Source organism: Amia ocellicauda, chromosome 17, assembly GCF_036373705.1.
Source record: "Amia ocellicauda isolate fAmiCal2 chromosome 17, fAmiCal2.hap1, whole genome shotgun sequence".
NCBI classification, from domain to species: Eukaryota; Metazoa; Chordata; class Actinopteri; order Amiiformes; family Amiidae; genus Amia; species Amia ocellicauda.
Genome location: NC_089866.1, coordinates 826,436 through 842,472, shown reverse-complemented (window position 1 = coordinate 842,472; position 16,037 = coordinate 826,436). Strand labels below are relative to the sequence as shown.

Sequence of the window (16,037 nt, the reverse complement as noted above, 5' to 3'; positions counted from 1 at the left end):
TGACACGTCCGTGCCTCACCTTTAATATGTCAAGGGTGCTCAGTCTTAAGTCTTTTTTCTGCCAAGCAGTTTGAAACCAGTTTTATCCCCAGCGTCTTGACTTTAATGCCCCCCACTGCAGTGCCACAGTCTGGATTAGCGCAGCCTGACTCAGAGGCCTTCGAAAGCTTTGGTTAAAAAGACACATTGTTGCCAGTGAGGGCAGTTAGCTGAGGAAGTAATGATCAAAGCTGAAAAGAAATTAAATGTGAATCGTGTACTGTAGAGGTCTTCTTTAAGCCTATTAAGGAAATGTCACTCTCAGCAAAGTTGCCTCAACAGTCCTTCCACAAGACACGACACAAAATTTACTTACACGTACAAAAAAAATCTGGGTTCATTGGAACGACTAATTCTGAAAAAAAAAACTTAAAAAAAGAAAAGATCCCGGATTAGACAGGATCTCTGGTTCAGATTTAATCATACCTGCAACGGAAACTAATCTCATATTTGGGCTGAAGGGCAATCACCCAGAGAAAGTGTTTATGTTTTAAATCAAATTCCCAAGGACGTAACAATAAATCCACTATTGTGAGACTCTGACAGCGATATTATGGCTGGTCAGCGGCTGGTCAGGCTCTGGCTCCTTCTCGCCTGGCGGGATATCGGCCTCTGCCGGGGGATGGCGTGTTGCTATAGTTACCAGCTTGCACCAGAACATGCACGTTGTTTTAAATTCAGAAGCGCGACATCAAACCCCGCACGGAAAGCAACACAGCGCTGTGATTTCAATGTGAGAAATATGATAAGAGGAGCGAGGGGGCGTTGATGGGACAGGTAGCGGGGGGGCAACAGCACCGGCTGCAGGCAGCTGCGGGGGTGAGAGCTGGGTCGAGAGGCGAGGTCACAAGTTCACCGTCTGTGACTGCACTTTGAACTCCAGAAACTTGGAAGATTAATACCTAAGAAAAGGGGCAAGACAGGTCAAGGGAGTGCAGCAGACGGGCAGCGAGGGAGCGGGTGATAGCCTGGAGGCAGCGCTTAGGTTGGCGTCACCAGCTAAGCCTAATTGAATTTGAGTTGTCCTTGACCAAAAGGCCATACCTGCTCGTTACGGGGGGACTTTATAATTGGGATTGATTCATACTTACAACTACAGGGTATTCCAGCGTGAGAAAACGTAAACACGTTATTTACTCTTTCATTCATTCATTCATGTTTATTTATTTTAGTTCCTTCCTTTGGTCTTTCCTAAAAAAAAAACACCAACAAAATGGTGTCTAACAATCTTCATAAAAACACAGAGGAGAGGTTGGGAAGCCCTCGGCAGGCAGCCCCCACTTCTCCGCATTCGTTTTCTTTTCCGTGATGGAAGGAGATTATCTGATTATTCCTTCAATGTGGACTCAATTGTCTATTATAAGGCGCATGCAGGTGCTGCTCTAAGGACACTAGCTTACAAATTCGGTGTTGTTGTTGATGCTTCTGTGCTGGAGCTCCATTAAACTGACATGCAAGAGACCCACGGATATACCTCATTCTGGTGTACCCTTCTTAACAAAAGCCGTTAAATCCTGTTTTGGGAAAAACAAAAGATTTTAAAGGTGGAGTGTGGACAGACGCATGGTCTTGCATCAGGACTTAGTCCAGGCTATCAGACCTGACCTCCAACTGACCTCCAACTGAGATGATTTTACACCCAACTGTCCCCAATGCAGGCCATTAGCGATGGGTTTGATTAAAAAAACAGCTCATCTGGACCCCCAGCAACCTCGACCTGCAACCTCATCCTTACTCCTCTTCACAAACCCGTTCTTCTGTATTGTGTTCTGTTGGTCTCCGTATCGCAATTCCTTTTTCTTCTTCTTTACTTTACTCCCAATGTTTTCTTAATGAAAACCTCAACAGCTGTTGCTTGGCGAGACCCCACCACAGAACGGGACATTTACCATAATCGCATTTTCCCAGAATGCTTAGTGTGGTTTTGTGTAATATCTGCTCACTAGTAGACATAGTACTCAGGGTTTAAGCAATAGCAATGCCAGGATATCTGTATCGGAGAGTTATTAATGACAGAAGAGTCATTTTACGTAACAGCTGGGAGGATCGGAGGACAAAGTGACGTTGTTGACTGTGGCACGAGTATGATGTTGATTTGCTTGTTTCTTAAAAGCGCTTTTTAACCCTATGCCCCCCAACACTGTGCCTCTATAGACGAGCAGTGGCCTCACATTGTAACTTATTAGAGGCAATTCTTCTACATTACCATGATCAGTATTCACAATACCAGTTCAGTTCTTTACTGTAGGATGTATAAATCTCTCTCTCTCTCTCTCTCTCTCTCTATATATATATATATATATATATATATATATATAAATATAATTACGAAACATCCTTCCCTTGAACATTAAGCTTAATGGAGACATGGAGCTCCAGGGTTGAAAGGCCAGGCCCTGAACCTGTGGTGCCACCTGTTCACTTGGCTCAGTGTTAAGTTCCACTGTGCGAGATCTGTGTCAGGTGGGGGGCCTGCTCTGTGTGCATTGCATGCTTCTGGTCCGTCAACGTCATGGTGCCGTCGGCTCAGGAAATAGTACAGGAGTCAGGAAACAATGCAATGACACAGGTTCAGAAACCTGGTGGCGGGGGGGTTAGAACAGAATAGTTTTGCGATTTCCATTCTGTGACACAGGCGCTCAAGTGTGTGAGATGGAGACCCATAGCAGTGTGTTGTAAAAGCTCTGTGGGCCCCAATAAACTGGGCCCCGAGGACCCCGCTATGCCTGAGTTTATTTGTGTTTTTTGTTTAGTTTTTTCACACGAGACCTGTCAGTCTGGGCTTGAAAGTGCCGCTGCAGAGGGAGGTGCTGTGACCCGTGATTCCAATGGGTGTGTGTTTGTCTCCGCAGGATCGGCCGCATCCCAGAGACCGGGCCCGGGAGTGAAGCCAAAGGTGTCCCTCGATCCCCACGTGCGATTAAAGTCAGAAAAGCTGGATTTGGTAAGACAATGTAGGGGCCAGTGCTTTTCATGCCGTTGGGTTTTGTGTGTGTGTATGTGTGTGCGTGTGTGTCTGTGTGTGTGTGTCTCTGTATGTGTGTGTGTGTGTGTGTGTGTGTGTGTGTGTGTGCGCGTGTGTGCGTGTGTGTGTGTTGCTCAGATCCAGGAGTCCCCTGTACCTGTTCCATTCTTCACTTCTTCAGCTCAGGGTTCAATCGCAGAGGTCACTCTCGACAACACAAGCTGATGCTGACATATGTGTGTCATGTAATACAGAGAGGTTCCCGGGTGTTGTGTTGTCTGTGGATGCATGTGGGGGGGGGAACACAGGCCTCGTTATGGCGCTTTCCCCTGCTTCATATGTCACATGCTGTCTGCGTTTCTTCTTGATTCAATTGTTTAGCAGTGATTTAATCTGATCCAACTAATCCCAGTGCTGGCCCTAATCTACTGGGCCATTAATGGGATTATGTCTTGGAGAAGAAGAGCATTTTAATGTTGAGTGGAGACGCAACATACTTCATATTTAGAAACGTTAAACCTGCTACGATGGTGAGATTTGAAACTTGATGACCCACAAAGTCATTGCAGGGGCATTGAATTATATAATCCACAGGGATCTTTATAGAAATATGTACATATATATATTTTAAAGAGATATCTCAGTGATACAAATGCCTTGCTCCAAAAACTGAATTTTCTTTTAAGAATATTCACTAATTATCCAACCTTACAACTGATACTGACAGCAAAAGAGAGGATTTGCATTTATCTGAAAGCGAGGCAGTTGTGCAAAACACTGGAGTGGAGCATGAAGCTTGAGAGGCGAGATGATAAGACCTGATGTTTTAGTGCCACCTTGTGGAGAAGAACATAAAAACATAAGAACATAAGAAAGTATCCAATCGAGAGGAGGCCATTCGCCCCATCGTGCTCGTTTGGTGTCCATTAATAACTAAGTGATCCAAGGATCCTATCCAGTATGTTTTTTAATGTTCCCAAATTGTCTCTTCAGCCACATCGCTGTGGAGTTTGTTCAGATTGTTACGCCTCTCTGTGTGAAGAAGTGTCTCCTGTTTTCTGTCTTGAATGCCTTGAAGCCCAATTTCCATTTGTGTCCCCGGGTGCGTGTGTCCCTGCTGATCTGGAAAAGCTCCTCTGGTTTGATGTGGTCGATGCCTTTCATGATTTTGAAGACTTGGATCAAGTCCCCACGTAGTCTCCTCTGTTCCAGGGTGAAAAGGTTCAGGTCCTCAGTCTCTCAGTAGGACATTCCCTTCAGACCTGGAATAAGTCTGGTTGCTCTCCTCTGAACTGCCTCTAGAGCAGCGATATCTTTCTTGAAGTGTGGAGCCCAGAACTGTCCACAGTATCCAGATGAGCTCTAACTAGTGCATTGTACAGTCTGAACATCACTGCCCTTGTGCTCAATTCTACACTTTTGACAATATACCCTAACATCCTGTTTGCCTTTTTTATTGCTTCCCCACATTGTTTGGATGGAGAAAGTGAGGAGTCCACATAGACTCCTAGGTCTTTCTCATGCGTTACTTCATCTAGATCTGTACCTCCCATAGTGTAATTATAGTGGACATTTTTGTTACCTGCATGCATTACCTTGCACTTGTCCACATCTGCCAGGTGTCGGCCCACAACTGAATATTATCTAAGTCCTTTTGAATAGCCTGAGCTGCCGAGATTGTATCTGCTGAGCCGCCTATCTTAGTATCATCTGCAAATTTGAAGCTCCAAGCTGTTTCCCACAAACCCCATCCTCTACGCGAGAGACACGCTGTCCACACACAGTTTATAGGACGATCAAAATCCACAGAGAGCTCAGCTGCTCTAATGAATGACAGTTTAGGCCAAGGAAGTCCATTACTACGTCACGTGTAGTTTTGTTGGAGAGACACAGTAGCTCTAACAAACTCTGTTGTGTAGGGGATGTGTGTCTTAACTTTCTGTTGTGCTGTATCTCCAGGCTCTGAAGTATCTGGGGCTGGATGTGCCGGAGGAGAGACGGAGGAAGTTGAGACAGAGCCTGACAACAGATCCACAGGGCACCGTGGCCTTTGGAGGTGAGTCTGAACTAAGTCCTAGTGAAGAGGGATAATTGGTCCCAGTTCCTCCCAGCGCCCAGTCTGAGCCGCGGCTGCACATTGACTCCAGTCCGCTACTCTGTCTCAGTGTGGGCAGGGCAGTGGCGTTGATATGAAGCTCTTAGTAATCAGTTCATTTGGCTTGCTTGTTTGTTTCTGTTTCTTTAAGTGGCATCTTACTGACAGCCTGAAAATCAGTCCAGAGATAAGAATAATACATGTCATATAATTTTTAGAAAATTATTTATGCGCCGCCTCCCCCCTGCTTATTCTTCAAAGTAAACTGTGCTATCTAACCCTAGAGGGGATTGTTAGAATTGAATTTGAATGTGAGATCCTTGGCTCTTCACCCCATTTGATGGAGCGGTTTTCCCTCGGACAAGCGCATGCTAACGGCCGGATGTGTATTGGGCAGATTTTGTGGAGGCAACCAGAGATGCTCTTCAGGACAAACTGGACGAGGCGGGCCTGGCACAGGGGCCTTTCATGTACTCGTATCACGAAGCTGCCAACCTGATGGACACATCAGCTTTCCACTCACCAGTAAGTGTGAGAAGCACGCAGTGGCCAACATGTCAGAATGGCCCACAAGGATTCAGAGCGATCCAAAGCAAAGCAGGGAAAGCCTGGAGGCTTCTGACATCTTTGCTACTGTGTTCCTTTTTAGTTTTAGATTTTTTGATTTTGATCGACTGAAGCCTTATGTCGCTCTCTTGTGTTTTGCAGACCTACGACTCTGAGAGCCCATACAGCACGGACGACCTGGAGCACTTTCAGACCGAGGTCACACAGCTGCAGCATCAGATGAAGCACCTAAAGGTAACAAACAGAGTAAATGCACTGTGCCACCCCATCCCGGCTGATGTGTATTTGTGGTGCTGCCGGGTGACCCTTTACTGTAAAATGATCAGGGCGTTCGCTGTGTATTTTGGCTGAAGCTGTGATTTCTTATTTCCCAGGGATTACTGAAGGACACGGAGCACAGCAAGAAAACCCTGGAGGAGGAGCTGCAGAAAACTACAGAGGTATCCGTCAGGAATGTTTTAAACGATTTGCCATATATATACATATATATACATACATCTAGAAATGTTAAAACCCTTCCACCGGGGCGATGAAAAGCGTGTGCATTTACTGGAACTGTGGCGTAACCGTCACCATGGTTAGGTCACCTCTCACTGTCCCACCAGCTCCTCACCTCCCTCTTCGCCCCGCCGTGTTTTCACAGAAAGCATCGGCCACCTATGCGGAGAACAAGACCCTGAAGTGCAAGCTGCAGGTGGCGGAGGCGGTGCAGCAGCAGACCAACAGCGCCGAGCAGGACTACGAGGAAGTCATCCAGCTGCTGGAGGCCGAGATCAGGGACCTGAAGAACGAGCTGGCAGGAAAGAACCGCAAGAAAGGACTCGAGGCCACAAAGGTAGGGCTCTCTATCTCTCCCGCCCGAACGAACGCTTTCTGGTAAGGCTGCGAAAACACAGGCGCTTCCTGAGCAGCCAGGCTGTCCTGGGCTGCAGCTTCACTCTCTCCTGCGGGAGTCAGGGGTCTCCAGCCCTGGTCCCGAAGCCCCACCGTCCCTCCATCTCCCCATTAGAGCATTTCATTCACCATTACTCCTTCACCATTTAAAGATCCTCACAAACCCCGCACGCCTGTGTCTGTCTCCATGGTGGATGATCCCGCTGAGAAACGTTAGATGGCATCTCTGCTGTTGGCTGTATATTAAAAAAAATGAAAGAGATAAGCAGACAGTGCACCCAAGCGAAGACTCAGTGTTCATCGCCGTGTGCTGTCATTCCAGGATGACATCATCGAGCTGAAGCGGAGGCTGTCGGTTATCGACTGCCAGCTGCGGAAATCCGAATTCACCAGGAAACATCTGGAGATTTCCAACAAGAAACTTCTGGGATTCGCACAGGTAAGGGATCTTCAGCTGCGGCGCAGATCGGAGCGGTGGCGCAAACTCCACAGCTGGTCCGTAACAGATGTTGTGTGATGTAAGGGGTTGGGGGGGAGGCTGGAGATTTTACTGAAGATAGTAACAGTGTAGCCGGCATTCACTCCATACACAGCCACAACTACAGCCTGGACCAGTCATAGTGTTGACTGTACTGCCACCTTGTGGGACATGAACATCATTTCAGGATGGCACAATTAAGTGTATTGCTTTTCAAAAACAGAGCAAAGTAAATGTAATGTAATTCAACACCCTCTCAGTCACCATTAATACAAATAATTATGCATGATCCTAATGAATACTGACATACGTATCGCTGGCTTTTCATGGCCCGTGTTGACGATGCATCATGGCTGGGATTGTATAACCCTTCTTCCTGTTTTTTATGTTTCTGTTTGCAGAACGTTCACAAAGTGCTAACATCCCCCAGTTTGTTCGGGACCGAGAACGGGTGAGTGTTTGTGGCGTCTGTTCAGTGTTGAAAGACCATGTGGCTGGGATTCATGGTCATTTGCCAGAGTTTAGCAGGATTTTCACTGACATATTGACAGTGTAAAACAATATCCAAACGTCAGAGCACTGAGAGAGGAGCCTATTGGAGTAACACACTCATCCTACTGCAGTTACTGCTCAGCGCTTGCAAACAAAGGGATGTGGAAAATAAACAGACGCTGAAGATGCGCTGATGGTTTTGTTGCTGCCTGTGTTTCGTCTCCAGGCTGAGCTCCAGTTTAACTCCCTCCCAGGCAGGGGGCAGCGTGGAGGCGCCGGACGCGGCGCGGCTGTTGGCGGCAGAAGCGAAAGAGCTGGTGGAGTGTGTGTCTTCCCTCAGCACCGACGACAGTAAGAGCCCTCTGTCAGTGGCCCAGCGCTTCCCAGCAGCCACTGCAGCACATTTTCCAGCATGCCACTGCAGCATGTTTCCCAGCATGCCACTGCAGACACCTGATATGCCTGAGCAAAGCATATAAATATACACAAACATACATGCATACTAGGGACGGTATATGATTTCCACAGTAACCAGTATATCACAGTATAAATCGTGCATCTTAATTCTCAATATTTTAGAGAATAAAATAATATGCTCAACTTGTTTAATATACTGTAGCTGATTTTATTTTTACGGCTTTTTCACAGCAGAAATTAAAGTTGTAAATAGGCCACGAAGCCCTCATTATTATTGACATTCACCCTCTGCCCAGAACAATGCTGTGTGCATTCCTTGTCTTTTTATTTATGAGATGTAATTAAACCTCAGAGTAATTTGTTACACTGCAGATAAATCTAATGTATAAGTGCAATGTATTTGCTGGTAAACAGAATTAGGAAATAATCGGTCATATGTCTTAAAACACTAATATTGATTAATTCAAAGTGCCGCACAGAAGACTTTTCAGTTATACGTTGCTTTGCACGGTAGGGAGGTTTTAGAACACTGTACTGATACTGTAGTGTATCTAAACCTCCATCACACCTGTCTTGCTGGCTGTATTTATAAACTGCCCCCTTTGTTTCAGTTTTAAAACCCACACTGACCTGCCCCCCAAAAAGGAAGAATTGTTGCATCAGTATAAAAAAAAAATGTAATTGTTATAATGTACCTGTTAGTCACAGGTGCCACAGCAGTTAATTAACTCCAAATGGAGAGCAGTGGAAAAACTCAGTGTGTTTCTACAGCACAAGAGCTGACCTGGGGCATCTGAGAGCCCCTGAGTGCGTGCTGTGTTACATAAGAGGCGAACACTGAGAGCCTAATTACCATTACCTTTTATTTCTGTGTGTGTGTGTGTGTGTGTGTGTGTTCACTAATGAAGCACTGCCAGATGACTGGGACCATAGCAGCCCCGTGGAAGGGAGCCATTACTCAGCTGAGTAAGTAACCTAATGTGTTTATCTTCTCAAACACTTCCATTAGTTACCTAACAGCGCCGCTCATTTGCATGTGTGTGTCAGCAGTCACTTATAAGTGTTACGGGATGCATTAAGCAGGTTACGGTACAACATTAGACAATTCAATTTGTAAAGCTGGCAAATCAGAATGATTGGCAACAAGAGAAACCCCGGCTGCACCCCCAAGCTAATCAAGCCGAGAAATCGGGCTGCGCTATATGTTGTTAGCTGGGCTGTTTTTAAAGGCCGTTTTAAATGAATGCTCCCTGGCCTCCTGTGACAGCCCTGTGGGGTGAGCCGAGCCCTGTCTCATGTGGGTGATTTCTTCTGTTTCCTCAGAGACAAGTGTCGGATTGAGAGCAGAGACTGAATGGGATGAAACCCTGAACAGGTGAGGCTCCCCTCACTTCCTCGCCCGACACTAATGCACACATGGAGAGTTGGGGGCTATAGGGAGTCAAATGACACGGGCTGGGCGAGCAAACACATTTACTATGGCTTTACACAAACAAACAAAAACATTCTTAAAAAAAATAACTTTTAGAATTAAAGTGACTCCTATGTGCCTCGTTGGGACCGCTCTGTTTTGTTAGCTGACAGAGCTCCTCTCACGGACAGGGGGCGGACTGGCTGCGGGCGCCCCTCCTCAGCGGCCAGCGCTCCGGCCTCAGACCCCCCAGCTCTGTTCGGCTGCTCAAAGGCTCCTATTCTTCTCTGGCCTCCGCCTGGTTGGAATGGAGATCGGGGGGGGGGGGTGCACACGCCCACACTGCACGAGCAGGGCCTGACCCCGGAGCGACACGGCCAGGAATTCAGAGAATGAGTCCAGTCTGTGCCAGCACCCCGAATAACAGTGCCAACCTCTTCAGGGTTTCTCACCACAGGGTGGCGCTGCTGAGAGGGGTGCCAGCCGGGTAGCCTGGCCTCACTCACTTCACCGGTCACTACAGGGGAATAACGGCAGCCTCACATAATGCATTAAACACACAGAGCACAGACTGCAGAGGCATCACTAAAATATATGTGCCCCTTAAAATCAAGGTTTTATTCTACCAAGCATATATACAGTTCTGGAAAAAATTAAGAGACCACTGCAAAATTATCAGTTTCTCTGGTTTTTCTATTTATAGGTAGGTGTTTGGGTAAAATTAACATTTTTGTTTTATTCTATAAACTACTAAACATTTCTCCCAAATTCCAAATCAAAATATTGTCATTTAGAGCATTTATTTGCAGAAAATGACAACTGGTCAAAATTACAAAAAAGATGCAGTGTTGTCAGACCTTGAATAATGCAAAGAAAATAAGTTCATATTCATTTTTAAACAACACAATACTAATGTTTTAACTTCAGAAATCAATATTTGGTGGAATAACCCTCATTTTCAATCACAGCATTCACACGTCTTGGCATGCTCTCCACCAGTCTTTCACACTGATGTTGGGTGATTTTATGCCACTCCTGGCGTAAAGTAACTGCTCGGCTTTGTTTGATGATTTGTGACCATCCATCTTACTCTTCATCACATTCCAGAGGTTTTCAATGGGGTTCAGGTCTGGCCATGACAGGGTCTTGATCTGGTGGTCCTCCATCCATACCTTGATTGACCTGGCTGTGTGGCACGGAGCATTGTCCTGCTGGAAAAAACAATCCTCAGAGTTGGGGAACATTGTCAGAGCAGAAGGAAGCAAGTTTTCTTCCAGGACTACCTTGTACGTGACTTGAGTCATGCATCCTTCACAAAGACAAATCTGCCCGACTCTGGCCTTGCTGAAGCACCCCCAGATCATCACTGATCCTCCACCAAATTTCACAGTGGGTGCGAGACACTGTGGCTTGTAGGCCTCTCCAGGTCTCCGTCTCACCTTTGGGTGACCAGGTGTTGGGCAAAGCTGAAAATTGGACTCATCAGAGAAGATGACCTTACTCCATTCCTCTACGGTCCAATCCTTATGGTCTTTTGCAAACCTCAGCCTGGCTCTTCTTTACTTCTCATTGATGAAGGGCTTTTTTTCTAGCTTCTAGCAGCCTGTTTCAAACCGTCCTCGCCGTGCACTTCACCCCAGCTGCCGTTTGCCATTCTTTCTGTAGGTCACTTGATGTCATCCTATGGTTGTTGAGTGACATTCGAATGAGTCGGCGGTCATCCCGGTCAGTGGAGAGTCATTTTTGCCCTCTGCCGGTCTGTAGCTTTGTTCTCCCCAATTTCTGCTGCTTGACCTTGTTCTTCTGAACTGCCGTCTTTGAAATTGTAAGGATGGAAGCCACCTGACACTCACTGTATCCCTCTGCCAGTAAAGCCAGAATTGAACCCTTCTTTTCCTGACTCAAAACTTTCCTTTTCAACTGTTTTGGCATGCTCAATAGTTATTGCTGATTTAAGAAACATTTGCAGTGGTCTCTTTATTTTTTCCAGAGATGTATATGTCCTCATTATTGTCAATATTATGCTGTGTGCGCCGTCTCTCTCTGGTCACATGTCTATTTGTCTGCAGCCTGACTGTACGGACAAATGCAGAAGAGATGTCTTATTGTGATCGAGTATCGCTGCTGTTTGCTCTCGCAGCGATCAGCAGAAAACCTATTCACTGTAGCTTCACTGGTCGAGCAGATGCTTGCCAATGGTAAACAGAGCTCAATGCTGAACTGCTAGCACACACGGCCGAGCGGGCGACACAAGACCCACACGAGACACATACACTGTATTTTGCTTGTGGTGAAGCAAATCATCCAAAGCCTTGGGAGGCAGTGGGAACAGTTGGAGTAATCTCTCTCTCTCTCTATCTTTCTCTCTCATTCTCTATATATATGAAATGATGGAACTGTAAAGCTATTCAAAGCAATATAGCTTAAAGAGGCCCTTTTGTCTCTTCAGCTTATTCGAGGTCCCAAAAATCCACAGTTCACCATCAGTGTTGTCCCAACACCGTAAAATCTCCTGTCAGAGGCATTACCAGTTTCTTAGCAAAGCAATACATAAACGAGATTAAGAAGTTTCTAGAAATTTCATCTGCGTTGTCAAACGGCCATTTTAAGACCCTTTAAAAGAGTATCTGATGAATATAAACAGTTCAGCATGTTAAACACATTTTAAAGAACTGTAACTTCAAAGCTTGATAGTTTTACAACGCAGATAATAATGGCACACTCTGTGCTGTGGTAATCAATGATTCAACTCTTATAAAAGCCTCGTGTCACAGTCTTTATCTGGTTGGATTGAGAAATTAAAAATATGACTATAAGAAGCTGGTAACAGATCAGTTCAATGTAAACGTGAAACTAAAAAGGGTATGTTTATATTAATTAAGTTTTCTCAGAATTATTATTATTAAGTTGCCAATAAATGATGTCCTCATCCTCTCATGTTAGTAACTGTGCAAGAATATCAATCAGCACTGACTGATCTCTATGAGGGACAAAGAAAAGCACTCTTTTCAGTTGTTCTGTCAGCAAAATTCTCTTTTCACTTACGAGAGCACTTTCACAATGTCGTCTCGCTCTGTCTCGCTCAGGATTCCAGCAGAGACATGCTTTAAAGCCAGACTTGTGTAGGAGAGAGTGCTGTTGCCCCTGAAGATCGCAGTGTGACAGTGATGCGAGCGAACACGCAGTGTAACGTGTGAACCGGCAGGCAGCTGTGTGTTGGCTCTCACAGGCAGAGGAAACCAGGAGTGTTGATATCTTCAGTTTCCTCTCAGCAGCCCCTGAATGTCTCAGCAGACCCCTGAATTTTTCACCAGCCCCCTGAATGTGTCTCAGCAGACCCCCGAATCTCTCAGCAAGACCCCCGAAATCTCTCAGCAGCCTCCTGAATTTCTCAGCAACCCCCTTGAATCTCTAAGCAGACCCTCGAATCTCGTACCAGCCCCCTGAATCTGTCAACAGCTCAGGAGGCACTGCAGGAGCTATACATTTATTTCTGCTTTCTGAAGAAAGTTTCCTGTCACACTGTCTGTCTATGTGGAAGGGAATATACAGGGTACTGTGTATGTACGGTTTATCTTTGAAAGCAAACCCCTCATTCCTTAGGAAGATAAAGTTGCATTGAATTGGACATACATGACCAGTGAGGTGTGCAGGGGGTGGCTGGTAGGACTGAAGCACCTGCCCTCCCTGCCCCCAAAGATACTGTTTTTGTCAGTCACATAAATGGTGTCAACAACCTACTGTTCCTCACTGAGCCTCTGTCCTGTCAGCCTCCTCAGTGCGTTACTGTCCGTACGTGACTAAATACTCGCGTCTGAATTTTGCCCGTCCTACAACTGAAGACAGAGACACAGATGAACAGTGAGGCGTTGTGTGCCGGGGATGGCCTCGGCAACATGGCAGGAGGCGGTTGTCAGGAATCAGCCCCGTGTGCGACGCCTGATGTTGGCAGTACGGGCCGTGACAGCATCGCCTCTCTCATCCGCTACGTGTCCATGGGCCGGCCGGGAGTGTGAGGGACTTTAGCCGCCGGAGGTCCTGCAGTGACAGCCGACATTGTGGTCGACTTTGAGCCGCCGCCTCAAGGAGCGGGGATGCCGCACTGAGAGCCATCTGACACCCACAAGCAAACTCTGTCAACAGGAGTGCCGTGCTGCTACATTTAATCTTGTCTTTTTATTTATTTCTTCTTAAAGTTGGAGGGGAACACAAATTGTTAGTGTAGGATGGTTTTAATGAAAATTCTCTCTCTCTCTCACTCTCTCTCTCTCTCTCTCTCTCTCTCTCTCAAGAACCAAGATATGCCCAACTTGGCCCTCCTGGAAAAGACAACAGCAGAAGGACTTGGAGAAAACCGGCTGCGGTGGCTTCTGAAGAGATCCTATTAAAACAGTGTTGAAGGATCTCAGCGGAGACGCCCGTGAAGCTCTGTCTGGCAGCTCTAATTAACTGTAACATTAGCGGAGGCTCCAAGTGGTGATTGCATTTCCGAGATTTCATTAACTGCAAAAAAAAATCACAAAAAAAAGAAATCCAAATATATGTGTAAAATTATTTAAATTTCAGTAAGAGTTAAATATTCTGCATCTGTCAGATTGCAAATGAAAAGAAGGCATGCTAATAACTAGTCAGAAATACAGAGAGAGAGGAGAGGAGAAGAGGAGAGGAGAGGAGAGATGAATCACTGAGTACTGTGCAGGGACCTCCTGAAGGATCTCTGCCGCCTACAAGGACATGATGCAACAGGATGTGTGAATATTATACAAGAGCCACTGTGTATATGCTGTGAGACGTGTTATTATTTCATGCCGAGGGAAAGTGCTGGTGTGCTGTCTGTCCAGAATCGGGTGCATCTTGATACTTTTTACAATCTCGCTGGTTGCAGACCTGGAGGTTCTTACATGACCAGAAAATAAATCCAATAAATTAAATAAAGAGTGTACAATGTTTGAATAACTGCACATTTGTATTTCTTGCATATATATATATATATATCTATACATCTCTCTCTCTATATATATATAAATGCTCTGAGATTTCTGACATTTTGTATGACTAGCATCCAGTCTTTTTGTTATAAGATGAGATGTCTTTTTGTTAAAAGTCCAAACTTCGAGAGACCTGTAGCTGCTGAGACAGACCTGGCAAATCTTACAGACTCAGTTTCTCAGATGGTATTCTTGCTCACGTTAATACCACAGGGCTGCCCTTCAAGATCCCACTCTCGTAGCATTGACAACATCACAGGACGTGCTGGGAAATGCATGCTGTCCTCGAGTGTCCCATTGAGAAGCACCTGTTGAGCTCTGTATATGATTTCACCCATGTGTTTCACTAATTAACTGCACTGTGATGATTCTACAATGGAACAGAACCCGGCTTGTTTGTTTGCATCCTTTACACGTTTGAAAACGCATATTGACCGGCGTTACACTGTGGGTGTTTGCAGTGTGTGTGTGTGTCCACCATGGCACGTGTGAGATCAGGAACAAGCGCTTACTGTTCATGTGATCTTGATAACCAAAGTCTAGTCAGGACTGTAATAGCAGGTCCTGTACGTATGTAAATCGCTCCCTACTGTGATGAAAACAGTTTTAAATGACTCCTTCAAAAGCAGACCTTCATAGAACATTTTGTAATGGATTAAACAGTGACTGACAGGTAAGATTTGCTTGGTTTATATTAGTAGCTGCAAGGGCTTCAATGCTCATGATTAGACCTGTACTTTAGATTGCAATACATGTGTGGCCTCAATTATTTTGTTTGTTGGTTTGTTTTTCTATTAAAGGAACAGAAAAGTACGTGTCTGTCCCTCTTCCTTGCTCTCGTTGTCGTTTGAGGAGGTTTGGGGACATAAGCTGCCCATTTCAAGGCTGTTAGACATCAGTGCTGCAGCAGGATGGGATCTTTCATTGTAATAAGCATCCTGTGTGCGGTCCTAGTCCGAGAGAGGCAAATAAAAGTGACAGAACTGTGCAGTGAGTGAAGGAGGTTCCTGTTAGTACAGGTTGTGACTCAGGTAAGACAGCAGAGCACAGACATTTATTTATGTATGTATTTTTTTTCCCCAATCTGTGCTTAGTGCTCCAGTGTAATTAAGTGACTCATAGAAGAAATGCGGCAAAAAAAAGGCAAGATTTTAATGACTGTGTGGGACCATCTCAGCCACGGCGGAGCTGAAATGTTAGACAGAATGCAATTATTTTAGCCACTCCAGCCAAGTGATTACAAGCCACCAGCCTGTTTTAAAGTCTTTCTTCTCTTATCTGTTTCCGTCTAACACGACATCAGTGTCTAGATACTGCAGATGCATCCGTCCACACTGGTGATGTGTTTGTCTTGGTGGCTGGAAACCCTGAGTGGGGTTGAAAGAGGAGGCCGCACCTCAGTAAACAGACAGGGAGTAAAACTGATATCTTCTCAGTGATAGGCCGTCCCATGTGTCCTTCAGCTCTACTGTATATAATTAACAGCGGTTGTAATGACTTTTTAGAATGTCTTCAGGATGCATTTTTAGAACTAATTAATCATGTGCACTGCAGGGTCCAGAGCTACGCAGTTCTGTGCCAGCTCTATAATCTGTCCACTGAAGCCGTTGTGCAGCCGGTGTTCACACCGTGCATCGGTTTACGTCCGACTGACACACAGGGGCTTTGTTCAGAGCAGGGTGTCACGCTAG

General features: G+C 45.7%; 1 protein-coding gene across 1 annotated transcript in view; it reads left to right on the top strand.

Annotated features, from left to right (window-relative positions):
• Positions 1–15,159, top strand: part of LOC136712834 (syntaxin-binding protein 4) — a 39,226-nt gene extending 24,067 nt beyond the window's left edge. Inside the window, exons 12-23 of the mRNA XM_066689628.1 lie at positions 2,892–2,983; positions 4,964–5,060; positions 5,497–5,624; positions 5,808–5,900; positions 6,041–6,106; positions 6,310–6,501; positions 6,883–6,999; positions 7,440–7,489; positions 7,757–7,881; positions 8,856–8,913; positions 9,271–9,322; positions 13,651–15,159. Coding sequence (XP_066545725.1) covers positions 2,892–2,983; positions 4,964–5,060; positions 5,497–5,624; positions 5,808–5,900; positions 6,041–6,106; positions 6,310–6,501; positions 6,883–6,999; positions 7,440–7,489; positions 7,757–7,881; positions 8,856–8,913; positions 9,271–9,301 — 1,049 coding nt within the window. The 3' untranslated portion in view covers positions 9,302–9,322; positions 13,651–15,159. The remainder of the gene's footprint in view (positions 1–2,891; positions 2,984–4,963; positions 5,061–5,496; positions 5,625–5,807; positions 5,901–6,040; positions 6,107–6,309; positions 6,502–6,882; positions 7,000–7,439; positions 7,490–7,756; positions 7,882–8,855; positions 8,914–9,270; positions 9,323–13,650) is intronic.
• Positions 15,160–16,037: the final 878 nt, after the last annotated feature.